The sequence below is a fragment of the Thamnophis sirtalis genome, unplaced genomic scaffold (assembly GCF_051295495.1).
Source record: "Thamnophis sirtalis isolate CommonGarterSnake01/CBP01778 unplaced genomic scaffold, rThaSir2_p1.2 scaffold_2, whole genome shotgun sequence".
NCBI classification, from domain to species: Eukaryota; Metazoa; Chordata; class Lepidosauria; order Squamata; family Natricidae; genus Thamnophis; species Thamnophis sirtalis.
Genome location: NW_028261382.1, coordinates 31,473,027 through 31,499,239, shown reverse-complemented (window position 1 = coordinate 31,499,239; position 26,213 = coordinate 31,473,027). Strand labels below are relative to the sequence as shown.

At 44.8% G+C, this 26,213-nt stretch overlaps 1 protein-coding gene across 1 annotated transcript; it reads left to right on the top strand.

Annotated features, from left to right (window-relative positions):
• Positions 1–24,245, top strand: LOC106540424 (astrotactin-2). The gene is made up of 5 exons (XM_087707617.1): positions 1–127; positions 1,653–1,794; positions 17,091–17,191; positions 19,677–19,860; positions 23,274–24,245. Exons 1-5 carry the CDS (start codon positions 1–3, stop codon positions 23,509–23,511), a joined length of 792 nt encoding a protein of 263 aa, XP_087563743.1. The 3' UTR covers positions 23,512–24,245.
• The last annotated feature ends 1,968 nt before the right edge of the window (positions 24,246–26,213 follow it).

Here is a 26,213-nt window from a genome sequence, read left to right as displayed (position 1 = left end):
ATGCAGGAATGCAATGTGAAGAAAACCTGGTGTGATTTCCACAGGCCTAGGTGTATCTGTAGTCCTCAGCCTATGACCACGAGTGAGCCCAACAATTCCGTTGCTAAGAAAGTCATTTGTTACGTGGGTACTGTCCCCATTTTATGACTGTTCTTGCCACGGTTGTTAAGTTAGTACTGGGGTCGGCAATCTGTGGCTCTGGAGCCGCATATGGCTCTTCCATCCCTCTGCTGCGGCTTCCTATGGCCGGTCGGCTCCACAATGGATAGGGCTTTCGGTTAGGACAGGTAGAGGGGAAAGGATGCTAGGAGGAGACTCTATGGTAGAGGAAACTGGAATTCTAGTTGGCAGAGGAAAAAGGATGCCATGCTAGGAGAAGACTCTATGGTGGGGGGAACAGCATTCCGGTTGGCCGAGGAAAAAGGACGCCGTGCTAGGAGGAGACTCTATGGTGGAGGGAACTGGAATTCTAGTTGGCAGAGGAAAAAGGACATCGCGCCAGGAGGAGACTCTATGGTGTGGGGAACCAGACTTCCAGTCGGCAGAGGAAATAGGACACCACGCTAGGAGGAGACTCTATGGTGGGGGGAACTGGAATTCTAATTGGCAGAGGAAAAAGGACATCGCGCCAGGAGGAGACTCTATGGTGTGGGGAACCAGACTTCCATTCGGCAGAGGAAATAGGACACCACGCTAGGAGGAGACTCTATGGTGGGGGGAACTGGAATTCTAATTGGCAGAGGAAAAAGGACATCGCGCCAGGAGGAGACTCTATGGTGTGGGGAACCAGACTTCCAGTCGGCAGAGAAAATAGGACACCACGCTAGGAGGAGACTCTATGGTGGGGGGAACTGGAATTCTAATTGGCAGAGGAAAAAGGACACCGCGCTAGGAGGAGACTCTATGGTGGGGGAATCGGACTTCCAATCGTCAGAGGAAAAAGAACACTGCACTAGGAGGAGGAGACTCTATTGGGGTGGGGTGGGGGTGTTAGCGGACTTCCAGTCGGCAGAAGAAAAAAGATTCCACACTAGAAGGAAACTCTATGGTGGGGGAACCGGACTTCCGGTTGGCAGAGAAAAAAGGACGTCATGCTAGGAGGAGAAAAAGGTGTGTTTTAGGTAACTAACTTAGGTAAAGCATCTGGACTTTCCTATTTTTTTTCCCTTGAAGACATTTCACTGCTCATCCAAGAAGCTTCTTTTTCTGACCCAGAACTGAGAAAGTGTCTCGGATGAGAAGTGAAATGTCTTCAAGGAAAAACAAAATCCGGTTGCCCTTTGGAAAAGCAAGGTTGGCATAACTATTGGCTAGGCAGCCTGATTAAGTTAAGAAGGAAACAAAAAGACACATCCTCTCTTGCAGTCAGAGAAGCAGGGATTAATACCTGACAAACAGTTCAGCAGAAAACAATACCCTAATCTATTTTTTAAAAAACAGTTTTTTAAATATATTTTCCTTAACATAAGTGCTTTAGGAACACCGTATTGTCTTGGTCATTTTGTTTACGTACGTAATAGTATATAGTAACATATTGAACATAAGACATACCTAATAGTATCTTTCCAATTCCTTATTCCTGCTTCTGTGATCCAACCATTGATAAAATAAGTCCAGTATTTGAAAACATTCCATATCTTCTTTATCTACAGGAGAATCCTTGAGCTTTGCTGACGATTTACTGTCCGGCCTTGGGACTGCCTGCGTTGCTGCTGGGAGAACTCACGGGGACGGCCAAGACGCCAGCCTTTATTCCGTCATTTTCAAATGCTTGGAGCCTGATGGATTGTACAAGTAAGCAAAGGGAAGACTGGGCCGGCCAGAGGGAGGTACGCCAATGAAGTCATCATCACTCAGGCCAAAGGTGTCCAAAGGTTGAATCATAGCCACTGGACCAAACTTTGTCAATCTGAAACCTTTCGTTGCTCGTCATCCTAATGAGCTGTGGCGGCGCGGTGGTTAGAATTGCAGTATTGTGGTATTACTCTGCCGGCTGCCTGCAGTTCGATGGTCATCGGCTCAAGGTTGACTCAGCCTTTCCATCCTTCTGAGGTGGGTCAAATGAGGACCTAGATTGTTGGGGGCAAGAGGCTGACTCTGTAAACCACTTACAGAGGGCTGTAAAGCACTGTGAAGCGGTATATAAGTCTAACTGCTATTGTTGTAGCTGATTGGATGCTGCATTACGAAGTGTGGTGGTGCAGTGGTTAGAATGTAGTAAACTCTGCTTACTGCCAGGAGTTCGATCCTGACCGGCTCAAGGTTGACTCAGCCTTCCATTCTTCCGAGGTGGGTCAAATGAGGACCCAGATTGTTAGGGGCAAGAGGATGACTCTGTAAACCTCTTAGAGGGGGCTGTAAAACACAGTAAAGTGCTATATAAGTCTAAGGGCTATTGCTATTGCTGACACTGTGAAGTGGCATATAAATCTAAGTGCTATTGCTTCCTTCCCTCTCTTCCTTCATCCCTTCCTTCTCTTCCTTCCTTTTCTCCTTCCTTCCATCCTTCCTTCCTTCTTTCCTTCCTTCCTTCCTTCCTTCCTTCCTTCCTTCCTTCCTTCCTTCCTTCCTTCCTTCCTTCCTTGTCATGGTGGGGCAGTGGTTACAATGCAGCACTGCAGGCTAACTCTGCCCACTGCCAGCAGTTCGATCCTGACTGGCTCAAGGTTGATTCATCCTTCCATCCTTCTGTCATTGTTAAATGAGCACCCAGATTGTTGGGGGCAATAGGCTGACTCTATAAAACGCTTAGAGAAGGCTGTGAAGTGGTATTTAAGTCTACTTGCTATTGCTTCCTTCCATCCCTTTCTTCTCTCCCTCCCTCCCTCCCTCCCTCCCTCCCTCCTTCCTTCCTTCCTTCCTTCCTTCCTTCCTTGTCATGGTGGGGCAGTGGTTAGAATGCAGCACTGCAGGCTAACTCTGCCCACTGCCAGCAGTTTGATTGTGACTGGCTCAAGGTTGACTCAGCTTTCCAGCCTTCCGAAGTGGGTCAAATGAGGACCCATATTGTTGGGGGCAAGAGGCTGACTCTGTAAACCACTTAGAGAGGGCTGTAAAGCACTGTTAAGCAGTATATAAGTCTATGTGCTATTATTGTAGCTGATTGGATGTTGCATTAGGAGCCGTGATGGTGTAGTGGTTAGAATGCAGTCATTGCAGCCTAATTTTGCCCATAGCCAGCAGTTCGATCCTGACCAGCTCAAGGTTGACTCAGCCTTCCATCCTTCCGAGGTGGGTCAAATGAGGGCCCAGATTGTTGGGGGGCAAGAGGCTGACTCTGTAAACCGCTTAGCGAGGGCTATGAGGTGGGACGTAAGTCCAAGTGCTGTTGCTATTGCTATCCAAGCCTCTTCATCATTCAGATCAAAATTAGTTAGGCAGAGAGTCCGCCCCCCTCCCACTTCCCCGGGTGTCTCTTTAGTAGCCTTCTTGCTTCTCCACTCCTTGAAGGAAAACATCTTTACTTGGAAGCCGTTGAAGCTGTTGACAATTCCACGGGGAGGTTGTGTTTTGAACTTGCCTGTCCGGCAGACACGCGCATGCTGAGTTGTGCATTCTCCCGATGCCTCTCCATGCCTTCTTTGGGTAACACAATCCAAAAGGCCAATTTGGGAGTTGAGTAACCTCTTTCATCCCCTCTTTGCACATTCCATAAATATTATTTAACATCCTGGCTGCTTACATTGTCCGCATTTTGGACTTAACCTCAAGCGATGAGTCCCTGCCATTGATCCAGTCCCTTCCCTTCCCCTGCACATGTTTCCTTCCTTAGATCAAAGCCAAGCTTGTGGCTTCTGGGAAGAAACAAACAAATAGAGCATGATGGATTTCGTGGCCTTTTCAACATCTGATATTTGAAGAAACAAACAAGAGTCTTTCTTTCTTTCTTTCTTTCTTTCTTTCTTTCTTTCTTTCTTTCTTTCTTTCTTTCTTTCTTTCTTTCTTTCCCAAAAGGCTAGTTAGGAGATCCATGTTTGAAAAGGAGGAGGAGGAGGTTTGAGGAGGAGAAGGTGAAGAGGAGGAGGAAGAAGAGGAGGAGGATGGAGGAGGAGGAGATGGAGGATGGAGGAGGAGGAGATGGAGGAGGAAGAGGAGGAAGAGAAGAAGATGGAGGAGGAGGAGGAGGAGAATGAGAAGGTGGAGGAAGGAGGAGGAAGAAGAGGAGGAGGAAGAGAAGGAGAAGATGGAGGAGGAGATGGAGGATGGAGGAGGAGGAAGAAGAGGAGATGGAGGAGGAAGAGGAGGAAAAGAAGAAGATGGAGGAGGAGGAGAAGGAGGAGGAGAAGGAGAAGGTGGAGGAAGAGGAGGAGGAAGAAGAGGAGGAGGAAGAGAAGGAGAAGATGGAGGAGGAGATGGAGGATGGAGGAGGAGGAAGAAGAGGAGATGGAGGAGGAAGAGGAGGAAAAGAAGAAGATGGAGGAGGAGGAGAAGGAGGAGGAGAAGGAGAAGGTGGAGGAAGAGGAGGAGGAAAAAGAGGAGGAGGAAGAGAAGGAGAAGATGGAGGAGGAGATGGAGGATGGAGGAGGAGGAAGAAGAGGAGGAGATGGAGGAGGAAGAGAAGAAGATGGAGGAGGAGGAGAAGGAGAAGAAGAGGGGGAGGAAGAGAAGGAGAAGATGGAGGAGGAGATGGAGGATAGAGGAGGAGGAAGAAGAGGAGGAGATGGAGGAGGAAGAGAAGAAGATGGAGGAGGAGAAGGAGGAGAAGGAGGAAGAAGATGGGGAGGAAGAGGAGATGGAGGATGGAGAAGGAGGAAGAAGAGGAGGAGATGGAGGAAGAGGAGGAAGAGAAGGAGACAATGGAGGAAAAGATGGAGGAGGAGAAGGAGGAGGAGGAGAAAGAGAAGAAAATGGCGGAGGAAGAGGAGATGGAGGAGAGAAGGAGGAAGTTGTGTCAGTGTTTCTGATGTTTGCTTGGAGCCCTGAAGGATCAAACAGATAATGTTGACATAATGTATGCCTTCCAGATGACTCGAGGTTGCACAATCTTCATTAAGCCAACCTTTGTCATTCAGAGGAATGGCATGCCTAATAATAATATCTATATCCTAACTTCTTGGGAAAAATTCAGTGTGGCGTATTGAAGGCCAAGAGTTAAAGAACGGCAGCTGTGAAGCAGGCTTTGATGCCTAAAGCATAACTAGAACATCCCCTGGCGATTGGCCCCAAGTCATCCAGCTGGCTTTCATGATTAATACAGGACTAGAACTCACCGCCTCCTGGCGATTGGCCCCAAGTCATCCAGCCACCTTTCAGGCCTAAAATGGGACTAGAACTCACAATCGCCTGGTGATTGGCCTAAAGTCACCCAACCAGCTTCCATGCCTAAAAACGGGACTAGAACTCACGTCTCCTGGTGATAGACAAAAAGTAACTCAGCCAGCTTTCATACCTAAAACAGGACTAGAACTCACCGTCTCCTGGTAATTCACCCTTTCGGAAGTGAATGTAAGTTTCTAACTTAGAAGTTCATTCTTTCCCCTCTTTCCGTTTCCTTGGTGTTTTCGCCTAATCTCAGGAACGAAAAATTGTTTGCCGTTTCCCCCACCCACCCACCCACCCAAAAAACAAATGAAGCTCTCAGCCATTATCTGTCTAGTCTCCAGCTGTAAGCTAGGAGCGGTGGGTGCTGGATTCATCTCTTGTAAGGAAGATAAATCAAGTTAGATAGGAAGGTGGCTTGAAAGTATAAGCAGAGAAGACAAATTAGCCAGTGTTTAGAAGTTCTGTAGAGGAGAGATAACAGGGATTCTTCATGGCTTTCTGCTTCTTCCCCCCCCCCCCCTATCTCTCTCCTCTCTCTCTCTACCGCTTCCCTGGAAATAATAGTCAGGGAAAGTTTGGTAGTGGGGGAATAAAACATGGGTATTTATCTGCCTAGTCCCCCCCCTCCCCATAAGGCTTCATTGATTGATAACCCAAATTGGAATAGCATTCATCCTTCCCTTATCTCATTCTGGCTCTTCCCAACCTCCCCCATGTATAGTAAGCTAATGCAATTAAATAAATCTTTCCTAATCCTATATCTCTCCAAAAGTGAGGGGAGGGAGGAAGGGGGTGAAGAAGGAGCTCTGTAACTCAGGGAGCTAAGAAGACAAAGAAAACGGACAGTGGTTTTTACTCTAACTTTACTTTACTGTCATTGAACGTATGTACACAGTTTACACATGCAACGAAATTCACATAACACCCAGAGACCCAACACACTTAACAATCTCCAAACACCCCACCCACCCACCAAAAAAATTCCCCACCCCTAAATCACCCAAGCATCCACACAACAGACCAGTGACGTGCGGTGAGGTTTATGGCTGGTGAGGCAAAAAGAAAGAAAGCGGCTTTTGGCTGCCCTGCCGCTATGTCCGACATAGAGGCGGGACGCCTTTATGTCGGACATAGGAGCAGGGCGGCTTTTGCCCGCTTTCAAGAAAGGAAAAAGGCAAGAGCTGCTAAGGTCAGGCTGGGTTAGCTGCTGCCAGAGTCCCCAATGGATGACTCTGCTTAACTGTTTAAAAAAGCCTCTAAAAACGCCCTCTACAGGAGGAGGCGAGAGAACCATGTGCCTCATCTACATAAGGAATTTTTTGACTTTTAACCCTTGCTTAACTCTGCTCGAGTGATCATAATGTCAGACTAAATGAGGCACGTGGTTCTCCCGCCTCCTCCTGTAGAGGGCACTTTTTAGAGGCTTTTTTAAACAGTTAAGCACTAAGCAGAGTCATCCACTGTGGCTCTGGCAGCAACTAGCTCAGCCTTTTTCCTTTTACATTTTTCTTTTCTTTTCATGATGACAGTGGTGAGGCTCTGCCTCCCCTGCCTGCACGTCGCTGCAACAGACCAAGTAATGCTCTCCAATAGCTTACTGATGGTGGCCCTTTTAGTTCATTGTTGAGTGCAATGATAGCTCTGGGATAAAAGCTATTCGGAAGACGTGTGGTCCGAGTTTTTCATTCTTCTGTATCTTCTGCCAGAAGGCAACAGTCTAAAAAGATGGTAAGCAGGATGGGGAAGAGTCTCTGAGAACGTTGTGCAACTTTCTCGAACATCCAGATGGGAAGATATCATCCAGGGCTGGTAGCTGGAGCCCGGTGATATTCTGGGCAGTTTGAATGATTCTCCGGAGAGCCTTTTTTGTCCGCTGCAGAGATGCTCCCGTACCATGCAAGAATACAGTATGTCAGGACGCTCTCAATGGTGCTGCAATCGTAGGACAGAAGTAGATGCTGAGATAGATTTATCTTCTTGAGCCTTCTTCTCAGGAAGTGCAGCCTCTTCTGTGCCTTCTTTTGCTTTCTTTTTAATTTGAACAAGCGTTTTCATCCTCCTTCTCAAGCTCCAGTTTGGTCTGGCTTAAGTTAAGGCATGGGGCTAGAAAATGGGAGCCGGTGAGTTCCAGTCCCGCGTTAGGATTGAAAGCCACTTGTTTTTCCATTGCTAAGGCATCTATCCTTCAGTAACATACAAGCTGCACTCTACCCTAAACCCACGATGGGTACATTTTCCACCCAACCCCTTCTTTTCTGATTAAAAGAAAAATAAATTGTTTTTAATTCTCCCCCCCCCCCCCTTTCTCTCTCTTCCCCGGAGAAGAAATACCTTACTTTTCATTTCTTTTTTAAATTGTTTTATTTTTATTCATAAACATTTTGAATACAGTGTATTGTCAGGGTGTATCATTTACAGCAGAAAAGCAAAAGGAAATCTTTCCCAGCATGAAGCTCTTCTCCAGGGAGTCCTTCTTCCTTCTCATTAGGTGGCCAAAGTCTTTGAGTCTCCTCTTCAGGATCTGGCCTTCTAAAGAGCAGTCAGGGTGGATCTCCTCTAGGACTGACTGGTTGGATCGCCTTGCAATCCAAAGGACCCACAGGAGTCTTCTCCAGCACCAGATTTCAAAGGCCTCCATTCTTTGGTGCTCAGCTTCCTTATGGTGCAAGTTTCACAGAGGGGACTGCAAGACTTGATTTCACATTTTCAGCGAGTGCATTTCTTGGATCTGTTTTAAGAGATTTGTTTCCTTGGGCATATGGCCATTGACATATCAGAGCTGAGAAGGTGGAGGAGGAGGAGGAAGAGGAGGAGGAGGAGGAGGAGGAGGAGGAGGAGGAGGAGGAGGAGGAGGAGAAGAAGAAGAAGAAGGAAGAAAGGAGAAGGAGAAGAAGAAGAGCAGATCAGCTCTACCCTTCTCCAACCTGAAGAAGAGGAGAAGGAGGAGGAAGATGATGATGATGGTGATGAAGAAGAGGAGGAGAAGGAGATTATTATGAAAGAAATCCTAGCAAATCAGCTCTATCCTTCTTCTCCAACCTGGAGAAGAGGAGGGAGGAGGAGGAGGAGGAGGAGGAGGAGGAGGAGGAGGAAGAAGAAGAAGAAGAAGAAGAAGAAGAAGAAGAAGAAGAAGAAGAAGAAGAAGAAGAGATTATTATGAAAGAAATCCTAGCAAATCAGCTCTATCCTTCTTCTCCAACCTGGAGAAGAGGAGGAGGAGGAGGAGGAGGAGGAGGAGGAGGAGGAGGAGGAGGAGGAGGAGGAGGAGGAGGAGGAGGAAGGAAGAAGAAGAAGAAGAAGAAGAAGAAGAGATTATTATGAAAGAAATCCTAGCAAATCAGCTCTATCCTTCTCCAACCTGAAGAAGAGGAGGAGGAGGAGGAAGACGATGATGATGGTGATGAAGAAGAAGAGGAAGACGAGGAGGAGGGGGAGGGGGAGGAGATTATTATGAAGGAAATCCTAGCAAATCAACTCTATCCTTATTCTCCAACCTGGAGGAGGAGGAGGAGGAAGAGGAGGATGGATGGATTCAAGGCACCAAATTACAGGTCTTTTTTTGCAGACAGTTGCAGCATGTATCTCTTGTCTTCCCTTCTCCTCCTCCTCCTCCTGGCAAACAAACGCTCAACATGTGCCAAAAGTACAGGAAGTCCCTTTTGAAAGTTATCTCCAAGAAGACGGGGATTCCAGTCGGGGTTTCCTTTCCCCCATGTTCTTTTTCCTTTTTTGTTTTTTTTTTTTTTTCCCTCACTCGTTTTGTACTTCTTGGCCTTCTCCAACTTTGTAAAAGATAAGTTCACTGGGAAGCCAGAAGTGGCCTGCAGTAACTTGGTCTTCTTCTGGCAGCGCCAAAGGCCTCACGTTCCTTTTCCCCACCGAACCATGGAACTCGTTCCTTTGGTTTTGCAATCTGTTGCATGTTGTGGTGCTCCCGCGAAGGGATGTTTTCTCGGTCAGAGGCAGCACATATTTTTTTTCCACTGGAATTACATTTCCCTGCGGGATTCTCTCTCTCTTTTTTCTGTGTCTGGTCTGATTTCTAAGGTTGTGAACTCTTTTAAAACAACATTTCAAATCTATCTATATCTATATCTATATATCTATCTATCTATCTATCTATCTATCTATCTATCTATCTATCTATCTATCTATCTATCTCTTTATCCATCTATCTATCTATCTATCTATCTATCTATCTATCTATCTATCTATCTATCTATCTCTTTATCCATCCATCTATCTATCTATCTATCTATCTATCTATCTATCTATCTATCTATCTATCTATCTATCATCTCTTTATCCATCTATCTATCTATCTATCTATCTATCTATCTATCTATCTCTTTATCCATCTATCTATCTATCTATCTATCTATCTATCTATCTATCTATCTATCTATCATCTCTTTATCCATCTATCTATCTATCTATCTATCTATCTATCTATCTCTTTATCCATCTATCTATCTATCTATCTATCATCTATCATCTATCTCTAATCTATATCTATATCTATCTATCTATCTCTAATCTAATCTATATCTATATCTATCTATCTATCTATCTATCTATCTATCTATCTATCTATCTATCTCTAATCTATATCTATCTATCTATCTATCTATCTATCTCTAATCTATATCTATTTATCTATCTATCTATCTATATCTAATCTATATCTATATCTATCTATCTATCTAATTTCTCTCATCTATCTATCTATCTATCTATCTATCTATCTATCTATCTATCTCTAATCTATATCTATCTATCTATCTATCTATCTATCTATCTATCTATCTATCTATCTATCATCTATATAAAATTAAGGTTCTACATTTAGGCAAGGAAAACCAAATGCATAGGTACAGTATAGGTGGTATCTCGTTCAATAGTAGTAACTGTGAAGGGGATCTTGGAGTCCTAGTGGACAACCATTTAAATAGAAGCCAGCCGTGTGCAGCAGCTGTCCCAAAAGCCAACACAGTTCTAGGCTGCATTAACAGAGGGATGGAATCAAGATCACATGAAGGGTTAATACCATTTTATAAGGCCTTGGTAAAGCCACACTTGGAATACGGCATTCAGTTTTGGTCGCCACGATGTAAAAAAGACATTGAGACGCTAGAAAGAGTGCAGAGGAGAGCAACAAAGAGGATTTAGGGGACTGGAGGCTAAAACATATGAAGAACAGTTGCAGGAACTGGGTATGTCTAGTTTGATGAAAAGAAGGACTAGGGGAGACAGGATAGAAGTCTTCCAATATCTCAGGGGCTGCCCCAAAGAAGAGGGAGTCCAGCTATTCTCCAAAGCACCTGAGGGCAGAACAAGAAGCGATGGGTGGAAACTAATCAAGGAGAGAAGCAACTTAGAACTGAGGAGAAATTTCCTGACAGTGAGAACAATTAATCAGTGGAACAGAAGTTGCTTCTAGAAGCTCTGAATGCCCCAACACTGGAAGTCTTTAAGAAGATATTGGACAGCCATTTGTCTGAAACGGTATAGGGTTTCCTGCCTAGGCAGGGGGTTGGACTAGAAGACCTCCAAGATCCCTTCCAACTCTGCTATTGTATTATTGTATTATTGTAAAAAAAAAAAAACGAGAAGAGAGAGAGTAGAGGGAGGGAAGGAGAGAAAAGTGGGGATGTATCGTTTTGTCGTGCCAAAATGGCATCCGTCCCCTCTGCGTAGATTCTGTTAATAAGAATTAGCTACTAGAGCCGAGGTGGCGCAGTGGTTAGAGTGCAGTACTGCAGGCTACTTCAGCTGACTGCTAGTTTGGCAGTGCAGCTGTTCAAATCTCACCAGCTCAGGGTTGACTCAGCCTTCCATCCTTCCAAGGTGGGTAAAATGAGGACCCGGATTGTTGGGGGCGATATGCTGACTCTGTAAACCGCTTAGAGAGGGCTGAAAGCCCTATGAAGCGGTATATAAGTCTAACTGCTATTGCTATTGCTACTTATGCTTTGAAGAGGGGAACGGCTTCCCATCCAAGTCTCAGAACTCCTAACGGTTGTTGACACGCACTTTGTTTTGTGGTGCCGGTCTCCATTCAGCTGACTTCTCCCCTTGCGACCACCATCCCGCTAGGGATAGGTGGACAGCTTGCCTAGTCGCCATTGTGCAAGATAGCGGAGAACATCGGACGAGCGAGCCTTTCCAATCATGGGCCAAACCCTTGGCCCAAGTCCGGTTCCCTTTGTAGCTTTTCCATCATCGCTGTGCTTGTGTTTGTTTGTGTTCCAGTTTAAAATCAACTGGAGCCCGCTTTAAAAACCAAGGGCAGGTCATCCCCACTCATTCCTGGGAGCTTAGGGCTGGGAAAAATTCAGGAGAAGGTTAGAGTGAGCATGGATCAGCTGCAGTAGCATGCTTTGAAAAGCATGCCAGGAGGTCCACTTGTCCTGAGTTTTGGACCCTTCGCGGTGGCTCCGTGGCTGAGACTCTGAGCTTGTCGATCAGAAAGGTCGGCTGTTCAGCGGTTCGAATCCCTAGCACCGCGTAACCGAGTGAGCTCCCGTGACTCGTCCCAGCTTCTGCCAACCTAGCAGTTCGAAAGCACGTATAAAAAATGCAAGTAGAAAAATAGGCACCACCTTTGGTGGGAAGGGAACAGCGTTCTGTGCGCCTTCGGTGTTGAGTCATGCCAGCCACATGACCACGGAGACGTCTTCTGACTGCGCTGGCTCTTCGGCTTTGAAACGGAGATGAGCAGCACCCCCTAGAGTCAGGAATGACATTGGGGTTCTTAGGTAGCAGCCCTGTCTTTTTCTCCTCCTCCTTCTCCTAAAGCAGTTTTGTCTGTCTGTCTATCTGTCTGTCTGTATATCTCTCTATTATCTATCTATCTATCTATCTATCTATCTATCTATCTATCTATCTATCTATCTATCTATCTATCTATCTATCATCTATCTATCTATATCTATCTATCCAACCATCCATCCACCCAGCCATTCACTCACCTACCTACCTACCTACCTACCTACCTACCTACCTACCTACCTACCTACCTACCTACCTACCTACCCTCCTACCTATCATCTATCTTGAATGAAGACAAATGTACGTTTCCCAGGGTAAGATCCAATCTGGGTCAGATCTTGGTGACCAGGGGCCACACAATTTACTTTTTAATGTCCTTCCTCCTCCTCTGATGAATATGCACGTTGCAGGATATTAGAAGAAGGCAAAATGTTATATATTCCAGCTCAGAAACAAAGTGCTTGCCCCTCACTAGGTTTTCCCCTCCCCTCAAAATCTTTCACACAGCTCTGTTAAGATCTGTGTTTCCACTGGTTGCTTCTTTCTTTCTTTCTTTCTTTCTTTCTTTCTTTCTTTCTTTCTTTCTTTCTTTCTTTCTTTCTTTCTCTCTCTCTCTCTCTCTCTCTCTCTCTCTCTCTCTCCCTCCCTCCCTCCCTCCCTCCCTCTCCTTCACAAAAGTATCTTTGCGGTCATTTCCATAAAGATTGTCTTTGATCTCTTGGGAGTGGGGTAAACATTGGCTTTTTGTTTTGTTTTTTGGTCAAATAGTTGAAATTGTGGATCTACCAATCCATGGAGCCTAAAAACCGATTCGGAGACGCTTAACATTTTTCTTCCACTGTCTCGCTTGGCACCGAATGCTTGGTTTGTTTGATTTACTGTTTCCTAATTCTGCCAAGCTGCCATCCATAGGAGGAAATGCATTCTTGTGGCTTTGGTGCATAATATTTGTATAAATATATATTTTGTATCACAGTGGCTAGAAAAGAGGCATTTCTTCCCCTACAGGGTAGCCAAGGAGTATTCAGTGTCCCTTGTTGTTAGAAAGCTGAACTGAAATTAGAAGAAGATTAACCACGGGATATTTCACAGAGATTGCACAATTTTCTCTCTTGTGCACATACAAACACAGACAGAAACAAGATGGGGGGGAGAGAGAGGGAGGGAGGGAGAGGAGAGAAAAAACAGGGAAAAGAGGGAGTAAGAGAAAAGGAGAGACAGAGAACCCAAGAGAGAGGGAAAGAGGGAGAGAGAAAAGAGAGATGGACAGAGGGGGGAAGAGAGACAGTGAAACTGTGAGACAAAGAGAGAGAGAGGAGAGAGAAAAGAGAGAGAGAGAGAGAAGAGAGGAGAGAGAAAAGAGGGAGGGAGGGAGAGAGAGAAAGTGAGAGAGAGAGAAGGGTGAAAAGGGAAAGAGAGAAGAGAGGAGAGGGAGAGGGAAGGAGAGAGAGAGAGAGAAATTGAGAGACAGAGAAAGGAGAGAAAAGGGAGAGAGAGGAGAGGAGAGAGCGAAAGGGGGGAGGGATGGAGGGAGGGAGGGAGAGAAAGTGTGTGAGAGAGAGAAGAGAGAAAGGGGAAAGAGAGAAGAGAGGAGAGGGAAGGAGAGAGAGAGAAATTGAGAGACAGAGAAAGAGAGAAGAGAGAAAAGTGAGAAAGAGAAGATAGGAGAGAGAAAAGGGGGAGGGAGGGAGAGAGAGAAAATGTGAGAGAGAAATTGAGAGACAGAGAGAGAGAGAAGAGAGAAAAGAAAAGAGAGAGAGAGGAGAGGGAGAAAGGGAGGAGGAGGAGGAGAGAGAGAAGAAGAAGGAGGAGAGGAGAGGGAGAGAGAATGTTAGAGTAGAGCATAAATAAAATGTTCCCTAGGTTATATATCCAGGTTAACAGGTGGAAATGTTGCATCTGGGCAGCTGTTCTCTCTTTATTTTCAACTTGTCTGGGAAAACAGAACCTGTGCAGACAAACTTTGATCAACAAGTGTCGTCCTTTTTCTCTTTTGGTTCTCTGGCCCATCTGTAGGCCAAGCAGTGGTTTTCTTGTTTGTCTCTTTCCTTTTGTTTTGGGGAGAGAAAGGAAAGGAAAAGCAGGTTTTGCTACCCACATCAATGGCTAAAGGAAAAAAGAAAAAAAAAAAAGAGAAGGGCAGAAGTTGGCTTCTGTTCCCAACATCTCTTCCATAACTTCCTCCCGGAGGAAGTATTTTGCACATTCTTCAAAGTTTCTGGGAGTCACTTCTCTTGCCGGGGGGGTGGGGTGGGGGGGGAATAGAAGCTGCAATCTTGGATCTTCTTCTCCCTCGCGGAGGAAGGACCTCTCTCGTTCGGGATTCCTGGAAGCCTAGATGAAAGCGGGATGGGGTGATTCTAGGCAAGGCTGCTGATTTAAGGAGGACCCGTGGCATCCTTTGGCCCAAAAGGTTGGAGAAAGGAACTGGCCTCCAGGCCTTCTCCCTGTTTTGCCCATCCGGATTCTTCCAGCCCTAAATGAATAGTCTGGGTTTTCGGCCCTTATCCTTCTGCTTAGAAAACCTACAATGATTTAGGAGCTGGGTTTTCCTCCTCCTCCTCCTCCTCCTCCTCCTCCTCCTCCTCCTCCTCCTCCTCCTCCTCCTCCTCCTCCTCCTCCTCCTCCTCCTCCTCCTCCTCCCTCTCCTTCTGTTCCTCTTTCTTTTTCTCCTTCTCATCTATCTCCTCTCCCTCCTTCTTTTCCTCCTCCTTCTCATCTGTTTACTCCTTCTCCCTCTCCTTCTTCCTTTTCTCCTTCTGCTTCTCATCTATCTCCTCCTTCCTCCCCTCCTTCTTTTTCTTTCTCATCTATCTCCTCTCCCTCCTTCTTCTTTTCCTCCTCATCTATCTCTCCTCCTTCTCCCTCTCCTACTCCCTCTCCGTTTTTCTCTTTCTACTTCTGCTTCTCATCTATCCCCTCCTCCCTCTCCTCCTTTTTCTCTCTCATCTATCTCCTCTTCCTCCTTCTTCTTTTCCTCCTCCTCATCTATCTCTCCTCCTTCTCCCTCTCCTACTCCCTCTCCTTTTTTCTCTTTCTACTTCTGCTTCTCATCTATCCCCTCCTCCCTCTCCTTTTTCTCTCTCATCTATCTCTTCTCCCTCCTTCTTCTTTTCCTTCTCCTTCTCATCTATCTATCCTCCTTCTCCCTCTCCTACTCCCTCTCTGTTTTTCTCTTTCTACTTCTGCTTCTCATCTATCCTTTCCTCTCTCTCCTCCTTTTTTCTCTCTCTCATCTATCTCCTCCCTCCTTTTTCTCTTCCTCCTCCTCATCTCTCTCCTCCTTCTCCCTCTTCTACTCCCTTTCCATTTTTCTCTTTCTACTTCTGCTTCTCATCTACCACACCCTTTCCTTCTCATCTATCTCCTCCCCACTCCTCCTTCTCTTTCTCCTTCTCCCTTTCCTCCTCCCTCTCCTTTTTCTCTTTCTGCTTCTCATCTATCTCCTCCTCCTCCTCCTCTTTCTCTTTCTCCTCCTCTCCCCTCACATTTCTCTCCATTGCTCTACATCAGATGGAAGAAAAAGGGGGTTGGTGGATGGACGGACGGACAGACGGATAGATATTATCCCCAGGAAAACAAGTTGGAAGAAAGCCTAAAAATTGATTTCTGCCCTCAATTCTCTCCAGCCAGACCTTGTATTTTTTTAACCCCATTTTTCCTAAGCATGCTTGGTCTCTCTCTCTCTTCCCCTCCTTATTTTTATGCATTAGATTTGTTCCCCGCCCTTTCCTTTCGGAGCAGTGGTCAAGGACTTTAAGGAAGGAGCAACGTAAAACTCAAATCATAACCTTCCATGTTTATATATCTTGTCTGAACAAAACCTCTTTCTTTGCATGCTCCTGGAAGAGCCCTCAAGAAGGGAATGATATATATATGAATTAGCTGCTTTAGAACTTTTTGTTTTAAAATGGATAAGGATAACAATGAATTTATGTATAGAGGATTGGTGATATAATGTATAACCCTAAGGATATATTACAAAGATATCATGTTGTTGATAAATATTTTTAATAAGGAAGTAATTAAAAATTGGTGTGTGTGTGTGTGTGTGTGTGTGTGTGTGTGTGTGTGTATGTATGTATATATATACATACATACATATATATATATATATACATATATATATATATATATATATATATATATATATATATATATATTTGTTATATTTATGCTGATAAATATATATGAAATGACTATTTAGAATACCTTGTTGAAAAATGAAGGAATAACATCTTTGTTTGAATGTATGATATACAAGGACAATAATGAATATAAGCATACCCTATAGATGATTGGTGGGATTATACATAATTTAAAACAGTAATCTACAAATATAAATGGTTGGTAAATCTCTTTCACATTGGGATCTGTAATTTTATTTATTCATTCATTCATTCATTCATTCATTCATTCATTCATTCATTCATTCATTCATTCATTCATTTATTTATTTATTTATTTATTTATTTATTTATTTATTTATTTATTTGACTTATATACCGCTTCATAGGGCTTTCAGCCCTCTCTAAGCAGTTTACAGAGTCAGCATATTGCCCCCACAGTCTGGGTCCTCATTTCACCCGCCTCGGAAGGATGGAAGGCTGAGTCAACCTTGAGCCGGTGAGATTTGAACCGCTGAACTGCAGATAACAGTCAGCTGAAGTGGCCTGCAGTACTGCACCCTAATCACTGCGCCACCTCGGCTCTTTTATATAAAGGTATACTGTTATTAAATAGACAATCAAGAATGTAAGGGAATTAGGTTTATTGAAAAAATAATAATAATATTAATTGTAATTGAATATACATTGTACAATGAAAGTGAGGTATTTAGTTATACGAGATGAAAAATCTGTGATTGCAAATGTATTTGAGAATATGGATGCAAAAACACTTGTAACCAAGTGTAACGTATGTAATGGATGAGATCTTTTTTTTTATTTTATTTTTTATTTTTACGTTTTAAAAAAAAATAGATTGAAAAAAAAGAAGGGAAGTGTCACTCAAACACTATTCCTCCCATTTACCCTAATGCATGTCTTCCTTTTCAGATTTACCCTCTATGCTGTAGACACCCGTGGGAGGCACTCCGAATTAAGTACCATCACGCTGAGAACCGCTTGCCCATTGGTGGACGACACCAAAGCAGAAGGTAAAAAGTTTAGTTCTCGTGACAAAAGGCTCTCAACTGTTGTCTTTTATTTTAAGCAGATTTTTTTTATTGTTTTCCCCCCTCTATAACATCTTGCAATCATCACACTAACACTGTTATGTCATCACACCTGTATCTATCAATCTTATATCGCTTCTATATTTATATACATTCATCTACAATTCTATACATTTCTCTATTGTTTCTCGGCTGAATTAACTTTATTCCTGTTATGCAACCATTTATACCAGTTATCCAGTGGTGGGATTCAAATAATTTAACAAACAGTTCTCTGCCCTAATGATCAGCTGGGTAGGTGGGGCTTGGTAGTCAAGTGATCATGTGGGCATGGCCAAGTCAATGTCACTCAGGTCGATGGGCACTTCACCTTAGTTGTTACAATGGTAATAAGAGTTACCTGGAGAGGCAGGACAATAAAGATTATCCTAGAAACAACACCAGAATGTTTCCTTCCTTACAGGATTAGCCCTGTAAAGTGGGGAAAAAACAAAAGATTTATTCCAACAACTGGTTCTCCGAACTGCTTAGAAAGTTACCAACTGGTTCTCCCGAATAAGTGCGAATTGGCTGAATCCCACCACTGCAGTTATCCCAAATATTCATAGTATTCAGACTCTTCTTTGTTCTTTAATCTTAATGTTAACTTGTCCATTTCTGCGCAATCTAAAATTTTCTGAATCACTAACTCATCTGGGGTAATATTTCTTTGTTTCCAACATTGGGCAAACATTACTCGAGCTGTAGTTAAACAGGTGTATTAGTATGTATTTAATTTTCTTTCTATATTTCCCCTTGGTTATTCCCAGCGGAAAGAGTTCCTGTTTGTATTCTATTTCTTCCTCTGTAATTTGGTGTATCCATTTCCAAATTTTCATTCAATATTTTTGAGTTTCTGGACAGGTCCACCATATATGATAGAAAGTCCCTGTACTTCCAGCAGGTCGGATTCATATTTGGATACATTTTGGCCAATCTCATTGGTGGTAAATGCAAACAATAGAATATTTTGTACACGTTTTCTTTGAATGCTACCAACTGTGTCTTAATTTGAGCTGAACTGGGAACAACCCACCTCTGCTCCAAAGTCTTTCCGGCTCTATTATTCTACTGTAGTCAGTGGAATGGCTTGCCTTCAGTCATTGTGGGTTCTCTGTCACTGAAAGTTTTTAGGAATAGACTGGACAGACAGACGAGAATACTTTATTCTTTACACTTTATAAGGCCACACTTGGAATCCTGCATTCAGTTTTGGTCACCATGATGTAGAAAAGACATTGAGATTCTAGAAGGTGTGCAGAGAAGAGCAACAAAGAGGATTAGGGGACTGGAGACTAAAACATATGAAGAACGGTTGCAGGAACTGGGCATGGCTAGTTTAATGAAAAGAAGGATTAGGGGAGACATGATAGCAGTGTCCCAATATCTCAGGGGCTGCCCCAAAGAAGCGGGAGTCAAACTATTCTCCAAGGCACCCGAGGGCAGAACAAGAAGCAATGGGTGGAAACTCATCACGGAGAGAAGCAACTTAGAACTGAGGAGAAATTTCCTGACAGTGAGAACAATTAATCAGTGGAACAACTTGCCTCCAGAAGTCGTGAATGCCCCAACACTGGAAGTCTTTAAGAAGATGTTGGATAGCCATTTGTCTGAAACGGTATAGGGTTTCCTTCCTAGGCAGGGGGTTGGACTAGAAGACCTCCAAGGTCCCTTCCAACTCTGCTATTGTATTGAATGTAATAAAAGGAGGCCTGAAAAACCAATCTGGAAGCCAAACTAGGGGCCGGAGACAAAATGACAATAGAACTAAAAGAAAGAGAAGAACCTGATTTCTATAAAATATGGAATAAAATGTATAAGTGGCTAGAAAACAGAAGCCAAAACAGAAAATAGAGAATGTAAATATCATGGTGATATGAATAATCAATATTATTATAAGTGTTAGCACTACTCTTGTCATATTATTGTTGTCATCAACCGGAAGGCAATACAGAATGGAGAATTATAAAGGCTAAACACGAAATCCGATACAGAAGGCTGAATAATTTACTTTATATTGGTCTGTATGTTTCGCTTTTGGTTGTTTTCTTGTTGTGTTTTTCTTCCTGTTTTTAAAGATTAAAATGTTTAATAAAAACTGTTTTTTTTAAAAATGGGGGCCGGTGGGGCAGGGTGCATGCGTGAGGGCTCAGGGCGCATGGGCAGGGAATGTGCCCGCCAGGGCGGGGCGTATGCACAGGTGGCACTCCCATCGCATTTTGGAGATTGGGGCACTTGGCACCAAAAAGCTGAACCGTCACTGGTATAGGGGCTAGACTAGAGGACCTCTGGAGTTCCTTCCCGCTCTATTCTGATTCTTTCTCATCCCTTGCTTCTCCTCCTGTCCTCTTTGGAGAACCGTGGAAGGAAAACTGGGCCGGGGTGCGAGGTTCTGCTCCATCAGCTTTTTTTCCCTCTTGCTTTCCAGAGGTAGCCGATAAGATCTACAACTTGTACAACGGCTACACCAGCGGGAAGGAGCAGCAAACGGCCTACAACACCCTGATGGAAGTCTCCGCCTCCATGCTCTCCCGGGTCCAGCATCACTACAACTCCCACTATGAGAAATTCGGGGACTTCGTCTGGCGTAGCGAAGATGAGCTCGGGCCCAGGTAATCCTTTTCGCCGCGTCCGGATTCCTGCTCTCTCCCTTGCCGTTATTAGGACTAGCTAACCCGCCAACCGGGGTAAGTGAGCTTCTGGCCTTTCCACCCCTCACAATGGATCGGGAATTCGAATCGCTTGTGGGGGGTTGGGGTGTTTCAGAAAACCCCTTCCCTCTGGAGTTGGGTTGTCTTCTTCTGGCAGATGTTTCATTCTCCAACTAAGGGTACATCATCATCATTTTGGGGGGAGGTTGGGTGTGGTGTTTTGGGGACTGTTATGAGTGTTGCGACTGGTCTCTGGGTGTGACGTGAATTTCATTGTATGTGTGAGTGTACAATGACAAATAAAGTGTGTGTGTGTGTGTGTGTGTGTTACCTAGTTGGGTAATGAAATGTCTGCAAGAAACTCACAAAGCTCAGAGTGCCAATCACCTCTCAGTCATCCCCCTTTTCCTCCTTTTCTTCCTCTTCCTCCTCCTGCTCCTCCTCTCCATTAAACTCATTCCCTTTTAGAACTGATGATGTTACCTAGTCGGGTCATGAAATGTCTGCAAGAAATTCCCCAAGCTCAGATCCTTAAGCACCCCACAGTCATCCCCCCTTTCCTCCTTTTCTTCCTCTTCCTCCTCCTGCTCCTCCTCTTCTCATCCACTCCACTAAACCCATTCCTTTTTAGCACTGATGATGTTACCTAGCTGGATAATGAAATGTCCGCAAGAAACTCACAAAGTTCAGAGTTCCTAGCATCTCACAGTCCTCCACCTCCTCCTCTTCCTCCTCCTCCTCCTCCTCCTCCTTCTTCTCCTCCTCCTCTTCTCATCCACTCCACTCAACCCATTCCTTTTTAGCACTGATGATGTTACCTATTTGGGTAATGAAATGTCCGCAAGAAACTCACAAAGCTCAGAGTTCCTAGCATCTCACAGTCCTCCTCCTCCTCCTCTTCCTCCTCCTCCTCCTCCTCCTTCTCCTCCTCCTCCTTCTCCTCCTCCTCCTCCTCCTCCTCCTCCTCTCATCCATTCCCTTTTAGCACTGATGATGTTACCTAGCTGGATAATGAAATGTCTGCAACTAACTCACCAAGCTCAGAGCACCAATCACCCCACAGTTCTCCCCTCTCCTCTTCCTCCTCCTCCTCCTCCTCCTTGTTGTGATATCTTGTAATTATTATTTTTTTAGTTCTGAGAGATCAAGTCCCTCTTTTGTCCCATAGGTGCTTTTCCCCAAAAGACAACTGGACTTCCTTTAGTTGTTCTCCCCCCCCCCCTTTGAAAACTTTTCACTTCAAGAAGCTTCTTCAGTTAGTTAGAACTAACTAATCAAGGAGAAGCCAAATGTCTTCCAAGAAAACCAAGAAGAAGTCTTTGGCTGGTTGCCAACCTTGCGAAGTTCTTTCTGGCCACCTGCTCCCTAATTCTAAACTTTATTCCCGTTTGGCTTTGTCTCCCATCCCCTCGTTCATTTCAGGGCCAACGGGGAGCCCTGGATCGCCTAACCCTCCCTCCATCCATCACATCATCTGGTTGCCTCCCAATGAACAAGGTAGAAGAACAGAGGTGGCCCTGCGTGGGAGGAAGCCGCTAGGAGTTGGCAGAGCAGAAGGCTAACTGGGCAACTCCCTCTTACGACCTTCCTTCCCCCGACCTGCCTTTTTTAACGACTTCATTAATGGCCTGTCCATTTCCCCCCCAAATTTCCCACTTTCCCAGCCAATTTCATCTCCAGATTTGGACCAAAGTCCAAACTCCTCCGTTGGGAGTGCTTGGAGAAGGACCCAGCCGCTGATTTATGTCGTCAAACTATCTGCCCTGCGGATTTATCTCCTGGCCTGCCTTGGGAGGTACCTCTCCCCACTACTCCCCACCACCACCTTCCCTACAACTTCCTCTTCCCAGCCTTCCCTCTCCTTTGTCCTCCTCCTCCCCCTCCTTCCGCAGGGGAAGATGTCAGCCAAAGATAAGTCTACCCTTTAGACATGACTTCATTAACCTTTTCACACAAGTGACTCACTTCGGCAGCTCGGCCTGAAGAGCTCGCCATAATCTCTTCCTGGCCAAGAGGGGATTTGTCGCTCCGCCTATACCTTCCCTGCAGATTTATCCTGACTTGGAAGAGGCTAATTTTGCTGCGGCTTCCCCCAGCCAGCTGGCTGATGCCTCGTTCCCATGTGCCACACCCAAGGCTATCATCAGAGTCGAGGGGAGCAGACTGGTTCAAAGAGCTGCGTCCGGGTGAGATGGCTCGTAATTCAAAAAATGTCATTGTGTTGAAATCCAGCTGGAGAGAAGGTATTTGAAGGCCACGGCTTTCAACTCGTTTTAATCCTACTGTATTTTGGAAGAGGGATTCGGTGGAGCTGCCCCAAAGCTCCAGTAATTCTGGGTGACCTCCACAATGCTGGGTAAGCTGGGTGGTTTTCTGGCAGATGTTTTATGCACTGATTTTAGTTGGATCATGAAACATCTGCAGGAAAACCACCATACAGATCATCAAGGAACCCACAGCCTTCCTCCTCTTCATCCTCCTCCCTACAAGCCTGCACCCTTCTAGAATTGATGATGTACCTAGCTGGGTCATGAAATGTCTACAAGAAAACTACTAAGCTAGGAGAGCATCACAGACTCAACAGTTTTCTTCTTCTTCTTCTTCTTCTTCTTCTTCTTCTTCTTCTTCTTCTTCTTCTTCTTCTTCTTCTTCTTCTTCTTCCTCCTGCTCCTCCTTTTCCTCTTCCTCTTCCTCCTCCTCCTCCCCCTCTTCTTCCCCCTCCTCCTCTCCACAAACTCCCCTCCCTTTGAATTTGATCGTTTTGCTACCATGGACCAATCTGCTTCTCCTGCACCATAACAGTGACTAAAATGCCCATTTCTCCTCCTCCTCTTCCTTTTCCTCTTTCTCCTGCTCCTCCTCCTCTTCCTTTTCCTCTTTCTCCTGCTCCTCCTCCTCTTCTTTTCTTCCTTCTCTGCCTCTTCTTCCTCTTCCTCTTGTTTCTGTTCCTCCTCCTCTTTTCCAGGTTGGAGAAGAAGGATAGAGCTGATTTGCTCTTCTTCTTCTTCTTCTTCTTCTTCTTCTTCTTCTTCTTCTTCTTCTTCTTCTTCTTCTTCTTCTTCTTCTTCTTCTTCTTCTTCTTCTTCTTCCTCCTGCTCCTGCTCCTCCTCCTCTTCCTCTTCTTCCTCTTCTTCCTCATCCTCTTCCTCTTCTTCTTCCTCCTCCTCCTCCCCCTCTTCTTTCCTCTCCTCCTCTCCACAAACTCCCCTCCCTTTGAATTTGATCATTTGGCTACCATGGACCAATCTGCTTCTCCTGCACCATAACAGCAACTAAAAATGCCTGTTTCTCTTCCTCCTCTTCCTCTTCGCCTTCCTCGGAGCCTCAAAGATGGTTTTTCTCCTTCCTCCCCCCCCTCCCCTCTCCCCTTCCAGAAAAGCACATCTCATCCTACGCCGGCTGGAGAAAGTCAGCAACCACTGCTCAAACTTGCTACGCAGCGCCTACATCCAGAGCCGAACTGACACTATGCCCTACTTGTTCTGTCGCAGTGAGGAGGAGCGCTCCCCTGGCATGGTGTGTTACAATGTCCTGAAGGACACCAAAATCAGCTGCGAAGAGAAGATGATCTCTCTCCTGCGGAACATGTACGGCGACTCCAAGGGACGGTGAAAACAAAAACAAAAAACGGGCCGGCCAACCGAGGCACGACGGGGCAGAGGCGCTCCCCTTTGGCTCAAAAGCAAGGACATGTGGCAACCTATCCATTCAACGGAAGGGAGATCAGCTCGGGAAACCACACAGCCATCCGAGGGGGCCAACTAGATTCCCTCCCTCCTCCCTTTTCCTTAGGTTCTCTCTCTCTCTCCCCCTTTTTAATTAAAGAAAAATAATTATTATTTAAGAAAGGAAGTCCATCGTTCCGCTCCATCCAAGGGGACGGGGGAAATTAAAACAATTCAACGAAGGCCATGGCTTTTCCCCAACGTCTTTCTCTCCCAACGCAAATCTCTCGTCCTGGGCTCCAGAATGGATGGAGATGGAGGGAGACGGCGCATCAGGGTGGGCTGGGGTGGGGACCACCCACAAGTGGTGGGCGCAGCCATTTTCAGCTGTACGTGGGAGGGGGAACAGTGGCTGGCTCACCTTAGATTTTGGCTCCGAGGGACTAAGGCTTGGGTATCGTGAGAATTTTAAGCCGGAAATCAGAAGGACCCACATCCTTGAAGTAGCCACTGAGAAGTTCGCTGCAAACTGGAGAGAGAACTTTGCTAGCGGGCCATGACGAGAAGAGTGGCACGAATGAAACATCAAGTGTCCAAAAACACAAAGGTTCCTTGGGTGATTGCCACTACCATATCCTGACAGGTTGTTCTGTGCATTAAAACATTCATATTTACTTCCAACTTTCTGGCCTGCCTCTCATTTTTTTTGAGGGGGGGGAGTCACGTCAGAAAATCTTCTCCCTTCGCCCCAAAATACACCTGCTTCCTTTATGGCCCCTTGAACTTCGCTCAGGTTCCTTCTCCCACCCTCCCCCTTTCATAACCTAGTTGGAAGGGATCTTGTAGGTCATCTAGTCCAACCCGCCTCCCAAGCACAAGACCCTACACCATTTATAACCGATGGGCAGTCCAGTCTCTTCCAGGGATGAAGCTCCCACAACTTCTGAAGGCAACTTCTGTTCCATGGGTTGATTGTTCTCACTGTCAGGCAATTCCTCCTCATTTCTAGATTGCATCAATCAATCTATTCTGAGTTGGGCGGGACCTTGTAGGTCATCTAGTCCAACCCCCTCCAAAATAGAAGACCCTACATCCATTTCTGACAGAATCTCCAGCGCCGCGTAACGGAGGGAGCTCCCGTGACTCGTCCCAGCTTCTGCCAACCTAGCAGTTCAAAAGCAGGTAAAAAATGCAAGTAGAAAAATAGGGACCACCTTTGGTGGGAAAGGAACAGCGTTCTGTGCGCCTTCGGCGTTGAATCCTGCCGGCCACATGACCACGGAGACGTCTTCGGCCAGTGCTGATTTTTCAGCTTTGAAACGGAGGTGAGCACGCCCCCTAGAGTCAGGAACGACTAACACAAATGTACGAGGGGAACCTTTCCCTTTTAAGTCAAGGATTACCTGTTTATACTTTGATCTCGCGTGCACTTCAATTCTACCCGTTCCTAGATTTACAAATGAATGCCTTTGTGGCTTTTTCACCCGTCAAAACTGATTCAGATCGGTGTGGAACAAGCTATTGTGAGCCTGGGCACGCTTCTAAATATCTGGATCTAATTCAGTTTGGTCCAGTTGGATATGAGTGCCCTAGAAATATCAGATCTCTTTTCCAGATTGCTTGTCTGTGTTCCAGTTAAACTGGATCTTTTGCTGATCCTTACAGTGTTATCTGGCAGAATCATTCTTCATCGGTATCGCCTGGTCCTTTAAGTCAGAAATGGAAGTTAAGATCCACTTGCAGGTGAAACGACATATGGTTACCACTGGGAGAAATATGGAAAACTCTAAAATTATTATTTTTTAAAATAAAGTTTTTTATTTATTTTTCAATTTTAAAAAATATAAACATTCCATCTTTTCTTGAGCAGTACGTCTGTGTAAAATAGAATAGAATGGAATAGAATAGAATTGGGGTAGGGTAGGGTAGGGTAGGGTAGGGTAGGGTAGGGTGGGGTAGAGTAGGGTAGAATATGGAATAGAATAGAAAATAGAATAGAATAGAATCGAGAACAGAACAGAGTAGAGTAGAATTAGACTAGGGTAGAGTAGAGTAGAATAGAATAGGGAATAGAATAGAAAATAGAATAGAATAGAATAGAGAACAGAACAGAGTAGAGTAGAATTAGAGTAGGGTAGAGTAGAGTAGAATAGAATATGGAATAGAATAGAAAATAGAATAGAATAGAGAACAGAACAGAGTAGAATTAGAGTAGGGTAGAGTAGAATAGAATAGAGAATAGAATAGAATCGAGAACAGAACAGAGTAGAGTAGAATTAGAGTAGGGTAGAGTAGAGTAGAATAGAATATGGAATAGAATAGAAAATAGAATAGAATAGAGAACAGAACAGAGTAGAATTAGAGTAGGGTAGAGTAGAATAGAATAGGGAATAGAATAGAATCGAGAACAGAACAGAGTAGAGTAGAATTAGAGTAGGGTAGAGTAGGGTAGAATAGAATATGGAATAGAATAGAAAATAGAATAGAATAGAGAACAGAACAGAGTAGAGTAGAATTAGAGTAGAGTAGAATAGAATATGGAATAGAATAGAATAGAATAGAGAACAGAACAGAGTAGAGTAGAATTAGAGTAGGGTAGAGTAGAATAGAATAGGGAATAGAATAGAATCGAGAACAGAACAGAGTAGA